The sequence below is a fragment of the Amphiura filiformis genome, chromosome 2 (genome assembly GCF_039555335.1).
Source record: "Amphiura filiformis chromosome 2, Afil_fr2py, whole genome shotgun sequence".
Lineage (NCBI taxonomy): Eukaryota > Metazoa > Echinodermata > Ophiuroidea > Amphilepidida > Amphiuridae > Amphiura > Amphiura filiformis.
In genome coordinates, this window is record NC_092629.1 from 52,647,293 (window position 1) to 52,663,072 (window position 15,780).

Here is a 15,780-nt window from a genome sequence, read left to right on the forward strand (position 1 = left end):
AATCTGAGGAAATCTCCAATTTTAAAATGAAAATTCCTTAGAACCCTGACTGGATGACTCAACTAGATAATGGTACTCATTTAACATGCATGTGGTCAAATTTTTATATTATTGAGAACACCTTTTCATGCCCAAAATTGATGAATTTTAGTCCATTATCGGACCAGCATATTATACTGAGTGTGTCGGCTTTTGCGTTCAAAAACTCATCTCTTTTTCCTCAACAAATATTACCCAAGTAAGAAGTATGTAATGTGTATTAATGAACGATGACGTTTGAGATGATGCTGGACTGATGATGCTGATGCCGTATAGGCCTATGTATACTCTAATATCAAGTCATGTTTAAGTCTAAATGGAAATGAACTTCGGTCAAAGGTTTGATATGAACCTTTTAGCTGTATCCTTTGGCTTTGTGTAGCCGTCGTTGTGAACATGGGGGTGGGGGGGGGGTGGTTGAGTGTGTGTAGGCCTATGTATTTCCTTTTTAGGCCTACTATTTTAGTCCCAATTTGTAGTGACATCACTCTGTCTCTGTATGTTTAACATACCGAATTTTACAAATTACTCTTATCATACAATGTCCGGGTACAATGTATTCTTCATGCACAATCATAAGTACCCCCCCATGTGGGCCCCTCCCACATACCCGAAGGGGTGGGGGGGGGGGGGTAAAAATTTGATGAATCATTGTTTTATATTGTGCATTACATATATCAATTTCAATCATGTAGGCCATGTTATTAGGCCAAAAAACACTTTGAAGAATGTCTCCATGTACATAAGTATAGGAAACAGAACATTTAAAACCACTTTTTAGGATGAAGGAAGCATTTTTTCAAAAAAGGTCTAAAATAGGTTTTTATGTAAAAAATTGTCTATTTTGGGGTGCTAAATCTGCTAAATGTTTGTCATCCTGAAATTTTAACCAAAAGGTGGGGGTGGGTGGGGTGGTGTGGGGAGGCAGTGGATGCCAAGCACAAATTGTTAATTATTGTTTTATTTTTCTGCTTCACATATATCATCAGCCATATTGGTCATGTAATAAAGCCAAAAACATTTTTTAAGAGTGTCTCTTGTGCATAAAAGTATAGGAAACTCAAAACTTTAAAGCATGTTTTCTGGAAGAAGGAAGCACTTTTTATTAAAAGTGTAGAACAAGCCAGGAGCTTTGAAATGTTCTTTTTACCCTCTGAAATGGCCTTTCCTGTGGTGCTAAATGTGCAGAAACCATCTGGCTCGGGGGCTTTGCCCCTCGACCCCTAACAGGGGCTTTGCCCCTGGACCCCCACACTGTGAGGGACGAGAGCTCCGCTCGCTACGCTTCGCATTTAGTATTTTATGAAATATTTTTTTCCTTCCCAACTTCAGGAGGCCACTGGTATCCCTGTGTGTATTACACTGCTCCATATAGACAATGCGTTGTAATTTCGTTCTGGTGCACCAGAACGAAATTCAAATTTCACGATATCTTTGCTAAACGAATTAATCTGCAAGAAATATTTTGTACATAAACATTATGTAGCCAGAGGTTTCCAGTGATATAAAAATCTCAACTTTTTTTGAGAAAAGTGGGGGATGAGGCTGTGGATCACGAAATGCCCCTTTAAGACATCACTATTTTCACCCTTGACGATCACGATGATTGACCCGACTCACAAAGTTTTCATTGTGTTTAAGATATATTTTTTCATTTATGGATCAAATAACATTTCTAATTGTTTGTTTGTTTTTTCATTGCAGGTGTTGAATTTGGTGCACGTATGATAAATATCGATGGTAAACAGATTAAACTGCAGATATGGGATACAGTAAGTAGCATTATCTACTACATACATTTACTTATTCCAGAAAAATACAGTGCTCACTTATTTTTTAGATTAAAAACTATCATCCTGTTTTGCATGAAACATGTCATCAAGACCTTTATCAGCAGTAGATAGCAAAATAAGCAAATCTACTCAAATAATATTTTTTTGCTCGTTAACAAGATGTACAGGCAACTTTCATTTGGCATTTCATAGTAAAAAGGTGCCACATGATTCTAAAATATATGCAGTATGTTATCAAGACTCATATCAGCAGTAGATAGCAAAATAAGTAAATCTGCTCAATTTCAAATAATATTATTTTGCTCGTTAACAAGATGTACAGGCAACTTTCATTTGGTATTTCGTAGTAAAAGGGTACCACATGATGCTAAAATGTATGCAGTATGTCATCAAGACCCTTATCAGCAGTACATTGTAGATAGCAAAATAAATCAAACAAGTAAAATGTACTCTAATCATGAGCGCTAGGCAAACTTCTATTGTCTATCAATTGTGTACAAATGTGTGGAACAAAAGCCTTAAAAAAATTAATAATTTAAATTATGTGCATTTATTAATGTTTTATTTAAATGTAATGTTGAACCAATATACTACAATGATATAATAACAAGAAAACACCAGGGATTTTTAAATACAGTCATCACCAATACTAATTACAATCATCATTTTTTAGTTGAGATTAATGACGAGTTGAATCAAGAATTGCATAATCAGAAAATTAAACGGTAATAGCCATGATGTCATCAATCTTTATTGATTCTTTATGAATGGGTATGCAACAATAGTGTTTGTTTTTTTTTTTTCTTTTGTCTCTTGTACAATTAAAACAAGGTCAAACAATTTAGAGTTTGGGTTGAAAATTTGCTTTGTCAAAGCGTTTAGGTAAAAGAAGACAAAAAGCAACTGAGAAAATAAATTGTAGTAAAGTTTGTGTTACATGGTTTACATCTGGACACTGTTGATTTAAGGAGTATTTTGTGATTCTATCGTCCTCCTTTTATGATATTTTTTGGTACAAGTAGATATCCATGAAAAAAGCTTATTCCCAAAATTTCAGTTGATTCCGATTTTTCATGATTATGTGTATCCCATAAGCTACAGTACTGTTGTAAAATGTTTGTTCTGTTAATCAAAATGTAAAGCGAATTGGACAATATTTTTACTATTAAAACAAATTAATCGGCAAGAATTTTTTGTACAGTTAAACATTATGTAGCCAGAGGTTATCAGTGTTATAAAAATCTTTTTGGGGGGAGAAAAGTGGGGGATGATGAGGCTGTGAATCACAAAATGCCCCTTTAAGTGGCATCAGGGGACAAAGGTCTCTTGGTCCCCATGCGCAGTGTTGTAACTGAACTGGGATTCGTACCAGGGTCTATCGATCATCGTATTATGTATCATGCGTGCTTGCTCAACTGAGTCCCTTGCCCTTCCAGTCCCTTCATAAACAGTCCCTGATTGAAGTTTATCCCTTGTTTGAATGGCATTAAATTGTACATCTATGAATGGTCTACATGTACAGCAACAAAAATAGAACACAATCATTTGGTTCTATATAAACAAGTGCCTTAACACTAAAATTTAACAATGGGTGTAGTGTAGTCCAGCTATGGAAGTGACTGAAAGGTCATGGGGCTATTTCAGTTGAAATCCATACACCCCTGTGGAACACATATTCCCTTAATCTCCCATACAGGGGGTGTAGATTTGCAATTAAAGTCCTGTCCACACGGAGGGCTATTTCTTCGAGCACCGCGTTGCTCGAGCACAGACTCGGGGAAATCTGCCGTCTGAACGCTTTTGAGGATTCCAGTCCTTGAGTTTTTCCCCAAATTTATCCCGAATTTATCCCCTAGAAATTAAGGGGATTTCACAAGTTCCCCGAGTGGTGCTCGAGCTCTACTGCCGTGTGAACGCTACATTTTGCGATCCTCGAGCACTGATGAGCTTGACCTATGCATGGTGGTGGAGTTCCATTGCACTACGGTAGATGTACATTAATTAAATATTGCAATTGTCGCTCATTCTGCCTCTTCTTTCTCAACTCTCTTCTCCCAATCAACGGTATCGATGCCAAATCTAGAACATCATCACCACTTTCCATCATCCCCCATCATGAATTTAAGTACAAACAAGGGCAAAATGCTCTTCGCAGATCTTGACATCACAATCGCAGTAATTGGTGCCTTTTGATTTGGTGATATGGTTTGTTTACGTTCTGCCGAGTTATAATATTAAATAACTTTATTTATACACGGTAAAAACATGTTCACTACTGCAAAGGTCACATTCAGCTTTCGGTTGTAATTCTCGAACTGACGTCATCAGGCATTGCGAAACTCGAGGATTACAGGCCATGACGGAGTCATGTGGACACACACTCGGGGATTGACTTAGGGATCGCAATCCTCGAGCACGTTGATCCTCGAGGATCCTATGACCGTCTGAACACGGCTTAAATCACATATTCAGGTAACCCCATTTGATATTCACACGCCCTGTTGGGAAGATCAATGGCATGACTTCCATGGATGTATGGATTTCAACTGGATTTCAATTGGATGTTACTAATTAGCCCTTGCTATAGTATTATAAATAATTGGCAAATCTGTTTTTGATGCGACCTATTTTCCAATTACAACCATTACTATATTGTCTTCCATAGCGGGTGTATGGATTTCAATTAGAATAGCTGATAATGCTGTGAGCTGCATTATTTTGGCATGACTTTAATTGTGTGCTGCCGGCAAATGTGTAGTAAAATGAGTGTAAAAATATGACCAGTGTGAAAATATTGATCCATGGATTGCAGGTACCATATGGTGGCAGTGCCATTCATTCATAATAATATTCTAACAGCTGTTACTACCTAAAAACCAAGCTCATCTGCTATGGTGTAGCGTGAAATTTTTCGAGAGGATTTTATTTTTGTGGGGTTTTGGTTAATTTCAGAACCGCAAATTTAAGCGTTAAAATTACTGAAATTTAAGTCTTCAAAAATGTTTTTCACCCTTATGCAAATGTGTAATGTGCATGTGAACTGCAAGTAAGAAAGGCACATGAGCTGAACGTTCAGAACAGACAAAATCTTGAAAAATGAATGCCGCTAAAAATCACACAGTGCATGTATGCAGCAGTTATGGAAATTAGCATGCCAATTAACTGGCAATTTAAGCGTGCATGTACAGAGAGATTGTGAATTCATGCAAACAAATTTACTGGGATTATTATTATTTTAAAAATACAATGTAGTACAATATTTAAGGGATGTAGTCATCATCATTTTCAATATCAAAAATGTAAGACCTACTTTAAATTGATATTTTGATAGAATGGGTTAGGTTGCAGTTGTAATCTATATAATACACCTGCTTTGGAAGACATGACCTTAATCTCTGTCAGAAAGTGTGAATTTCAAATGGGGTTACCTGAATTGGTGACTCTATTTGAAATCTACATACAATACATTGTTGTACATTGTACACCTCCTGTGTGAGATCATTAAAGTCATGTCTTCCATAGTGGGTGTATAACTGTATATGGATTTCAAGTGGATTCCTTGTGAAATTTCAGAGCTGAACCGGAGATAGATAAAAGATGTAATGAACGAAACAGCGATATCCTCATCCCCCGGGATGGGAGACTACCATACTGTTCTACAAATGTATGGGCTGTTCTGAAATAAATTTTTGCTTCTATTGCATTCCAACACCACTAGTGCAATTTAACTAAAAATATGCGGATCATATTATTTTGGTACAAGCCGTGATACAAAATGCAATACAAAAAAAATGGACCCTTTAAATATTATACTAGACAGGGTTCGGTTTTTGCCGGCAAAAACCTGTTTTTGCCGGCAAAGTGGCAAAAACTGGCAAAAACCTGTTTTTGCCAGTTTTTGCCTGGTTTAAACCGGCAAAAATGGCCAAAACTGGCAAAAACTCACATATAGTCACTCAAATATTAAAAAGTGACACAGAAAGCTCATAAACAGTAACACACAACTTTTAACGAATCATTCAACATATTTTTTGTCTCATTAAGTCCTTAAAATGAAAAAGTTTTGAATTTGATACATGCCACATTTCGGTTAACTGCACTTGAGCAATGAAAACGCATGCCTTTAATTTCTTAATATATTGCCTATAATTACAAAATCTGGCCTTGTTACACTCGGGAACTTATTTTTGTAACTTCATTATTTGTTTTGAGATGAAAAAACTGAACTATAAATCACTTTTTTAGTTTTTGCCATTTTTGCCGGCAAAAACTGTTTTTGCCAAGTGGTTAAAACCACCTGCGGCAAAAACCTGCGAACCCTGATACTAGAAGATGTACACTGTACAGTATACAATATACACCATAAATTGTACAGTATACATGTATATTTCATGTTTTTCTACCCATTAATGGTAGGTGGTCAGATTTTTTTTGCATTATGTTTTGCAGGTCTTGCCGTCTAGATTTTAAAGGCGAGTGGTTAATCAGTAATAATCACTCGCCAGCATGATTCTAGGCTAGTGGTCAAATTTTCACAAATAGAGCTTCGGTCTTTAAAACGGTAATTTATGTATTTAAGTTGAAATAACGCGCTAAATTCTAATTCGACTTTCTATGCTTGGAGGGGGTTCAGAATCGATTTTGTGAGATTCGCAGCGAGTGATATTTAGTGTCTATATCGAATGGAAAATCGCTCACTAGATATCGAGTTTGGGCGAGCGGTGGCGAGCGAGAGCAAGCGCTCGCCTGCCTCAAACGGCAAGGCCTGGTTTGGTACCAAGGAGAGCAAACAAGGTTTCGTCAGCGATATTTAGACTGTAATCAGGTCATGACCTTTTTGACCTTAGACTTGATCACAATATCGTAGACTCCGGGAAGTCCTGGAACATCGCAGTCTCAGTAGACTACTCCGTAGTCCACTTGCCCATTGTCATGATTGTCAGGATATTGCATTTAAGCTTACAACTCAGATTTAATTAATTTGTGCACAATTGATAGATTTTCACATCTGATCTTTAGTTCAGTCACCGTACTCCCACTGTTTGTTAGCTTCCCAAGTGGACTACTGACTTTGGATTGCGGTTAACATTTTTAACATGGGACTCTATGGAGAGTTAGGCCAATTTCTGGCCTAACTAAAATTGGTCATGATGTAATGCATCTTTAAATGAATCTGGCTTGTGATTGGTCGCCCAGATCTCGTTATTGTTTAAATCCTCCCGACACGTACCATTACCATTAACTATACATGGTACACATCTATCTTTGGAATGCGGCGCTTTTGTGCTGGTAGCGAAAGTTGGTGGATAAACGACGCATCTACGCGTGATTGTGCCACCATGCTTAGTCTTGTGGTTAGATTTGATTGATAAACAAGTATGATTGACAGTGTGTTTTAGAGAACGAAGTCCCTGGGTAAAGTTCTGCTTAAAAGTGAAAGTCCATAGTCGATTTTAACTCGTAATAAACTGTCAGATTCTAAAATTAGAGTTGTTTAGTATTGAAGTGCCATTATAGTTATGCCATGATATGTTGCATTCAATAAGCCTATACGTACACTTTACTTTTACTGTCACAAATATAATTATATAAACTTTTTCATAACCATTTTATACTAGTATTGTGATGTAATAAATATCAGTATAATTTCGAGTTCAACTGAATGCGTTCATCATGATTAATAACGTAGGCCTATTTCTATTTATCAAAAATCGACTATGGCATAGTCTACAGTCTCAGTCTCGCTGATGAAAGATGAAATAGCCATCGGCAAATTCCGAGGTAGGAATAAACTTCTTGTGTAAGGATCAAAGTTTTTGAACTTTAATCATTCAAAACCAACACAGATGAACTTTCTTTTTATATATTTCCTTTTCCTCATAGAGGCTGGTCAAGAATCATTCCTAATGAACCTCTCTTTTATGTGTCCTTTTTTTTTTCCTCATCACAGGCCGGTCAAGAATCATTCCGTTCGATCACAAGATCATACTACCGAGGTGCAGCAGGAGCTTTGCTTGTATATGACATCACAAGGTAGGTGACCTTTTAACCATGGGTTGAAAAACTTTTATGAATATTTTCCCTTTTCATAATTAAAGCTTTAGCCTACATCTTACTGAATTTCATTGGCAGCCAATATCAGCTGAATATAGCTTTTAGAAGGGATTTGAGAGTCGTTTGTTGGAATATAGCAATCAAAAGTATTTATATAATTCCTGGGAAGATTTGCATTTTTTTTTCAGCCCTGGTTTTAACCATAACATTAAAGGGCTGCAAAAATTCTCCTGTGCCTGTGCAAGAATCAAAATTGATTCGACTAAAGCCATGCCTATTCCATGTGCAGTAACTTAACTTGCAGAGGTGTAAGTCTTCCGGAAATGTGGCCCCCAAAAAAAATTGGGGGAAATGTAAAAAAAAAAACCCAATTTTGATTCACACCAAATTTGATAAAATTGCAACCCTGCATCACCGCTGTTCGTGCGTACGTTAAAGTGGGCACTTAGTTCAGTTCGCTTAGTCTCAATTGCATGTCGTTTACGCGTGCGCGCGGTTGTTTATAGAAATGGCGGGGTGCACAGCGCAATTTTGTGAAGTAAACAAGCACGGAAACATGAGTATAACGGCTCTATTTGAACGAATACATACATAATTCATCAAGAAATCAAAAATAGGGTAATAAATGCACCATACAATATATCTGGATTTATTGAAGCCGTAATATTTTTCTTAAAAAACACCAGTGAACTTCGCAGTATTTCTGGATGACTTTCTGAGTAAAAATGAAACTCTTGCCAAATTAGTAACTAAAATAATAGGTTTTAAAAAAAAATAGCGGAATTTAAGAAATTTCGTCAATATACAATTAATATATAGGGTCAAATTTAATTTATTCGAAGAAAAATTTTACATATCAATTCCATGACCCGAGTAAAGCCATCCTCAATGTGGTCCAAAAATGGACACGAATTCAACATGCAAAAGAGCGTCTAGCGTGATGATGGTTCAAAGGCACTCGGCGGGGGGATTGCGCGATTGTATACATGCCTATCAAAATTCATGCTTAACAAAATAATGTTCATAAATGCTTCAGCTTCATGTTTCTGCATAATATATACCAACATCGGCCTAGCCTAGCCTATAGGCCTGGGCCACAGAATTCTGTGGCCTAGGCGTAGACCTAAATAGTATAAATTTTCTTTTTTCCCCGGTTTTTAAAAAAATGATGAGTGTATAGGCCCTAATGGTTTATTGTCACATCCCTATTAGCAATTTTTTTTATCACTATCAATCCACACAAATCATCGCGTCTAGGCCACTGAGCTGACCAATGGCGGTACCAGGAATTTTTCCGGGGGCATGAGTGGGGGTGGACAAAGTGAATTCAGGCAAAATCGACAAATTTTGCGCAAAATTGACACAAAAAAGTGGAAATTTACGTAATTTGGGTTTTTTCTCAAAAGTGTGGGGAGAGGGCAGGGGGGGGCAAGAAAAATATTTGGGCCTCATTGCCCCCCCCGTAGCGGCGCCGCTGAAGCCAACGGCGGGTGCCGGTACGGGTGCGATGGTCCTGCTGATCCACTGGCTGACTCGCAACTCTTATGTCAATTGTCAACTGCCGCAAAAATGTTCAATTTCAGTAATAAAATTGGCCAAAAGGTGGTTAATTGTGGCCTAACCCCTGCCCCCCCCCCCCCACACACACACCCCCACACGGCAGGCTTCTCTCGTCTCCTCTCTGACCATCCAGCATACACAAAACGTTTTAAAAACAGCTTTGGGTTTTGGTTTGGGTAAAAACGTTGTAAATGTCGGGAAAGGTTATGAAAACACACACAAATAACATTTTTAAAATGTTGTCAAAAGCGTGTTTACAAAATATTTTTACAAACATATTTGCCAAATATTTTGTCAACACTTAAATAACATTATGTAAGAATATTTGTAGTTGTCACAAATATCTTTAAATGTTATAAAACGTATTATACCCTTAAACGTTTTCTGTAAAGCCATGATTTCTCAGTCCGTGTTACAAAATTTAAAATCCGTGTTACAAACTGGACGATTTAATTCCGTGATTTTCCGTTTTCCACAATAAAGAACTGAAGATTTAAACCAAACATGTTTTAAAAGTGTATTTTGTCTTAGATTTTACTGTAGTATGGCCAGAATCTGGCATTGAAGGCCTAGAATTAATGCTAGAATGGATTGTTTAATGGTTGATTACTGCTAAATAATCACTTTTCTTTGTTCTATTTTGCAAACCAACACAAAAGGGGGATGGGTAGACATTTTGCACAGTTTTTCAGTTCTTTGTTGCATTTCCAAATTTCCGTGAGCAACCCCGAATTCCGTGAATTTTTCCGTTTTTCCGTATCACGGAGAAATCATGGCTTTAGTTTTCTAGCAACCTTTGCTAACCTTTTGCGACCTATGTCGAAAACGTTTTGTGTTTGCTGGGCATGCATGTCTCATGTCGTGTATGTTTTTGTTTTTGTATAAGTTCATGATTTTCAATACAAATGAATAGGCCTAGGTCTATGAATTGTTTTACAATTACAATAAAGATGCATGACATTTTCTTCTTTTTTTTTTTAAAGATAACCTCATTCGAAATAATCCATGTTTATATAGCCCATGCACACAATTTTGTACAGATTTCCGACGCGGCGTTTTGTGGATAATTGAGCCGAGTTCTAAATTTGAGAAGTTTTGTGCACAAAATGCCTATAATTATGTTAAAGTTTCCTCTCTCACCTAGGCCTATACTCTACAAATTATGTGAAAATTAATATGTGTGATATCAGACTTAAAATTGTATTTAAATAATAATTAATGATTAAAAAAATATCTCAGGAAATTACAGGAATGGCCAACAAAGGTCATTAAAAAATGTACGAGTACGTCTTACTTAACTCCGATGCTTCAGCAACTTTTCAGATATTGATGGATGGTCAACGTAAAAGAGGGGTGGGTGATGGAAATTTTATCCCCAGGGGTTATAATTATTGCTAGGCCTACCCTTAACCATACATGATATTCAAAAATCAAATTTAAGTAGCATCCGCAACATCATCATAGTCATCATCATTACCATTATAGGCCTAATTATGATCATCATGATCGCGATCATCGTTCATGACCAAGTTCATCATGATCTTCGTAATCATCATGCATGACATGACATCATGATGGTCATCATGATCATTCTCATCATCATTATCAGCATGATGATGATGATTATCATCATCATCTTTTCTTAACCATTGTTAACACTGGCGTTCTACCAGGATCCCAAATTGTTTTTCAATTTTATCACTTGTGTCTCTATTACAAATCGCGTAAGCGGCGTAGGCCTACATTGTGTATAATGCTTATCAAAAAACTTGTATAGACAGAAGCCTATAGGTATAGGCCTATATTTACTAGTGATTTGTAAATCTATCATGGAACTCTTTGTTTCATTATTGGGATTATCACAGTCTTGCTTAGTCATAATTATTAAACTTACACAAAAATATGGCTTTACATGGTAGTGAATTAATGTAGGCCTATTAGGGCTAGGCTAAGGTTACGGGCCTGTTGCCTAATGTGTAGAGGCCAAGGCGTGTTTTGTTTGTCTCAACTAAAGCAATATTGTAAGTGTATACAAGATTCCAGATAATAGTTAATGCTTATTATATAAATATAATCAACATTTATACCTGGAATGCTTAAAACTTGATCACGTTGATCAGTGGACAAAAATACTGTAAGGCCTACCGCGGCTACGCGCAACGGCTACGATACGGTGATTCCTTCACAAGTATAATGCTGCATGCCGCGGCTTCAAGTTGGTAAGATAAATCCTGCATAAAACCACCTTTCGTCACGTACATGATAACCACGGACAAAGACTGATGATATAGTATATTCATGAACTAATATATAAGTCATATTATATTTATTATTTTATAATACGCCGGCATTGACGCAGTTGCATGTCCGCTGGGTGTGGTGTAGGCCTGCAGTCATTTACATATTGGCCCATTTCATTTGTGCTGCTAATTCATCGTGTACAACTTCACTTCCTCTTGATCTATTTTTTGGATCATTTTGTGACCGTGCTGCTGGTATCATAGAATCGATGTCCTTCATCAGAGATGTTGATTTTATATCATGCACATATTGACCATGTAGGCCTATGCATGGATTAATACCGGTACGCGCTAGGCCTTCATGCGTTATGTCGAATGCGATATGTATAGCAAGATCAGCTGATTTGTGGGATCAGCTGTTCAATGTTTGTAAACAAAATAGACGGATACAGTAGTAAACAAAATAATAGGGGGGTTATTTCTGGAAAAAATCAAATGATTTAATTAAAAAAATCGTAATATATCATGATATAAATGCAAAATACAGGGACATCTTCTGGAAGGTATATTTAAATTTTCAGCATAAAAAGGAATAAAAATAGTCCAAAATTAGAAGACATATATTTCAAAAAATAGAATTGATACGTAAAATTTGAAAGCATGAGTGAATATCGACATTGATAGTTATTAATAAAAACCATGTGGTATATCTGGATTTGCGCTTAAAAATATTTGGAACTGGCTTTTAATTTATATATTTGGCAATTTCTGAAAAAATTGTTCAAATCTGTATTTTTGGGACATCTGAATAAAAACAATGTTTTGAAGACATTGTTTTGACTTTTGAAAAAAATGAGCAATATTATATGAAAGAGAACATTTTATTTATAAAAGTACATCAATATTTATGTCTACAATGGGAACGAAAAGGCCGGCATAGTGGGAAATACAAAGGCGACTGTATTTACGCTTGCAGCCGAAATTAGCGCAAGTTGAATTTCAAATTTCGCGGGAAAACTGCCTAAGCGACGGGCATTTAGACTAGGAGTTAAAACTAAGTGCCCACGACGAACAGCGGTGGCATTTTATTGCATTACAATATTATGCAAGGTTACGTGTAAGATATTTTTGCGAAATGTGCTGGTATTTGCGTTGTAAATATGTGTACCTTGACATAAACAACATACGGTACAATATTTCGGCAAAAATGATATTTTTGTGGTAAGTATAGAAATAAAGGTTGCTGCCTTTACACCCAGATAATAGGGCGAGTTAAGCGCAGCGGTGGTTCCCTCGCTTTGCACCACTGAGGTCCCGGGTTCAAGCCCGGCGCGCCCAAGGACTCATGTGCACTTGGTTTATCCGATTCCATGCTCGCTCTCGCAGGTTTTCTCCGGGATCTCCGGTTTCCTCCTGTATCGCAAAAATCGGTGATTAGTTGTTTGGTTATCAAAAACTTCCTTCACCCAATGGAATTTGGGGAGCTGCACAGTAATTGGTGGATGTTACAATCTAAATGCGGATAGGTGTGCGCCGTTTGGCAGCAACCTAGTTGATGCGATCTGATTGTGATGATTCACCATTGCAGCGAAATTACAGCGCTTTGAGTCCTCTAAGATCTGGAGAAAGGCGCTTTATAAATCCAAAATTTATTATTAATAATGTCCCCAGCAATAAAAACATTTAAATAATGGGTTCAGACATATGCCTCATCCTCTCCCATAATTTACATTTTTACTGCCTCTGACACATTTGGCTGTAAAGAGTACAACATAACCCTTTACATGTATATCTTAAATACGCAATGATTTAAGTTTTCACGTAAATATGGCGAGTAATGACTGTGTATAGAGGCTGTCACCATTTTTGTTTTGTTTGTTGCTTACTGTTTACACTTGCGCTAATGAAGCAGGATTATTCTATTCACATACACAACTCCCTAATTGTATTTGGTGAAGACATTGGGAGTACTTTGATGCTTACTAAGAAGCTGAAGTCACTCCTTCTTCCATTCTTCCTTATTTAGTGCCTCCCTCATATGTATGAGTATTATCGCACTGTGTACAGACAAGCTGTACTTATTTTTACTCTGGAACCTAGAGTAGATGAGTGTATTTTTGAAGTACAGTCAACAGTACCGGGATGATCCCTGCTCTTTTGAAAAGCCTGTGACATTATTTAACTTGAGCACACTACATTAATGTGAGAAAATATGCATGTACACGGGACCGACAGCTTAAAGTGCCCTCCGAAGCACTAAGCAAGTACATTTGTAGAGTGAAGTGCCTTGCTCAAGGAGACAAAGAGCCAGACGAGCTCAGGTGGACCTGGGATTCGAACCCTTGACCTTTGGATTCACAGTCCAACGCCTTAACCGCTAGGCCACACTCTTCAGCAATAAGTGTGTTATAATTTCTGGACTTTGATTGTTCTTTCATACATGCTGGATTTAGATATATAGATGCACATAGAGGGTGGATTTGTGTCAAAGTGTCTATAATTCAGCATAATGTCTAGAATTGGGTTGGCAGTAACAATGAGAGATTAACTACTGTATATAGACATTTTGAGCACTATACCTCAAAATGTAGATATATAAATGGACTGAAAATTAGACACTTAGCCCAAAACAACATTGGGTGCATTTTACACATGGATGGCTCTGGAATTTAAGCAGATATGTGTATCATTATGCGGGGAATTACCGTGATTATCTCAGCTGCATGCCTGAATCACGGTATGATAATAGGTTTATCGCCTACAAAGCTTGTTCTTTTGCTAAATTTCGCTTGATTTATCTAGGTTAATTCGAAGAAATATACCAATAAATGAATACTTGTTAAGCTTCAACAATTACTTTCATGATATTGGGTGATCGGTGCATTACATCGGCGGATGAAGGAAAAATCGGCCGATGCAGATCACTACCGATAAGCTAATAATCGGCCCGATAGTAGATAACTACTTCATCAGTACCGATAGCAGCTGTAGATAGCTACTTCATCAATACTGATATCAGCAGTAAATAACTACTTCATCAATACCGATATCAGCTGTAGATAGCTACTTCATCAAAATTGATATATCAGCAGTAGATAACTACTTCATCAATACCGATATCAGCTGTAGATAGCTACTTCATCAATACTGATATTAGCAGTAGGTAACTACTTCATCAATACCGATATCAGCTGTAGATAGCTACTTCATCAATACTGATATCAGCAGTAGATAACTACTTCATCAATACCGATATCAGCTGTAGATAGCTGCTTCATCAATACTGATATTAGCAGTAGATAACTACTTCATCAGTACCGATAGCAGCTGTAGATAGCTACTTCATCAATACTGATATCAGCAGTAAATAACTACTTCATCAATACAGATATCAGCAGTAGATAGTTACTTCATCAATACTGATATTAGCAGTAGATGGCTACTTTATCAATACTGATATCAGCAGTAGATAACTACTTCATCAATACTGATATCAGCAGTAGATAACTACTTCATCAATACTGATATCAGCAGTAGATAACTACTTCATCAATACCGATATCAGCTGTAGATAGCTACTTCATCAATACTGATATCAGCAGTAGATAGCTACTTCATCAATGCCGAAATCAGGAGTAGTTAGCTACTTCATCAAAACTGATATCAGCAGTAGATGGCTACTTCATCAATACTAATATCAGCAGTAGATAACTACTTCATCAATACCGATATCAGCTGTAGACAAAGAGTTCTACCTCATCAAGACTCAGCAGCGGATACCTACTTCTTCAAGACTTATATCAGCTGTAGATAGCAACTTCATCAACACTGTTATCAGCAGTAGATAGTTACTTCATCAATACTAATATCAGCAGTTCATCAATACTGATATCAGCAGTAGATAACTACTTCATCAATACCGATATCAGCTGTAGATAGCTACTTCATCAATACCGATATCAGCTGTAGATAGCTACTTCATCAATACTGATATCAGCAGTAGATAACTACTTCATCAATACTGATATTAGCAGTAGATAACTACATGTACTTCATAAATACCGACATCAGCAGTAGATAACTTCTTCATCAAT

The 15,780-nt window shown here is 36.9% G+C and overlaps 1 protein-coding gene across 1 annotated transcript in view; it reads left to right on the forward strand.

Moving 5' to 3' along the window:
- The window catches only part of LOC140146364 (ras-related protein Rab-2A), a 44,918-nt gene that overhangs the window by 16,669 nt on the left and 12,469 nt on the right, over window positions 1-15,780 (forward strand). The window contains exons 3-4 of the mRNA XM_072168187.1: window positions 1,744-1,811; window positions 7,783-7,865. Coding sequence (XP_072024288.1) covers window positions 1,744-1,811; window positions 7,783-7,865 — 151 coding nt within the window. The remainder of the gene's footprint in view (window positions 1-1,743; window positions 1,812-7,782; window positions 7,866-15,780) is intronic.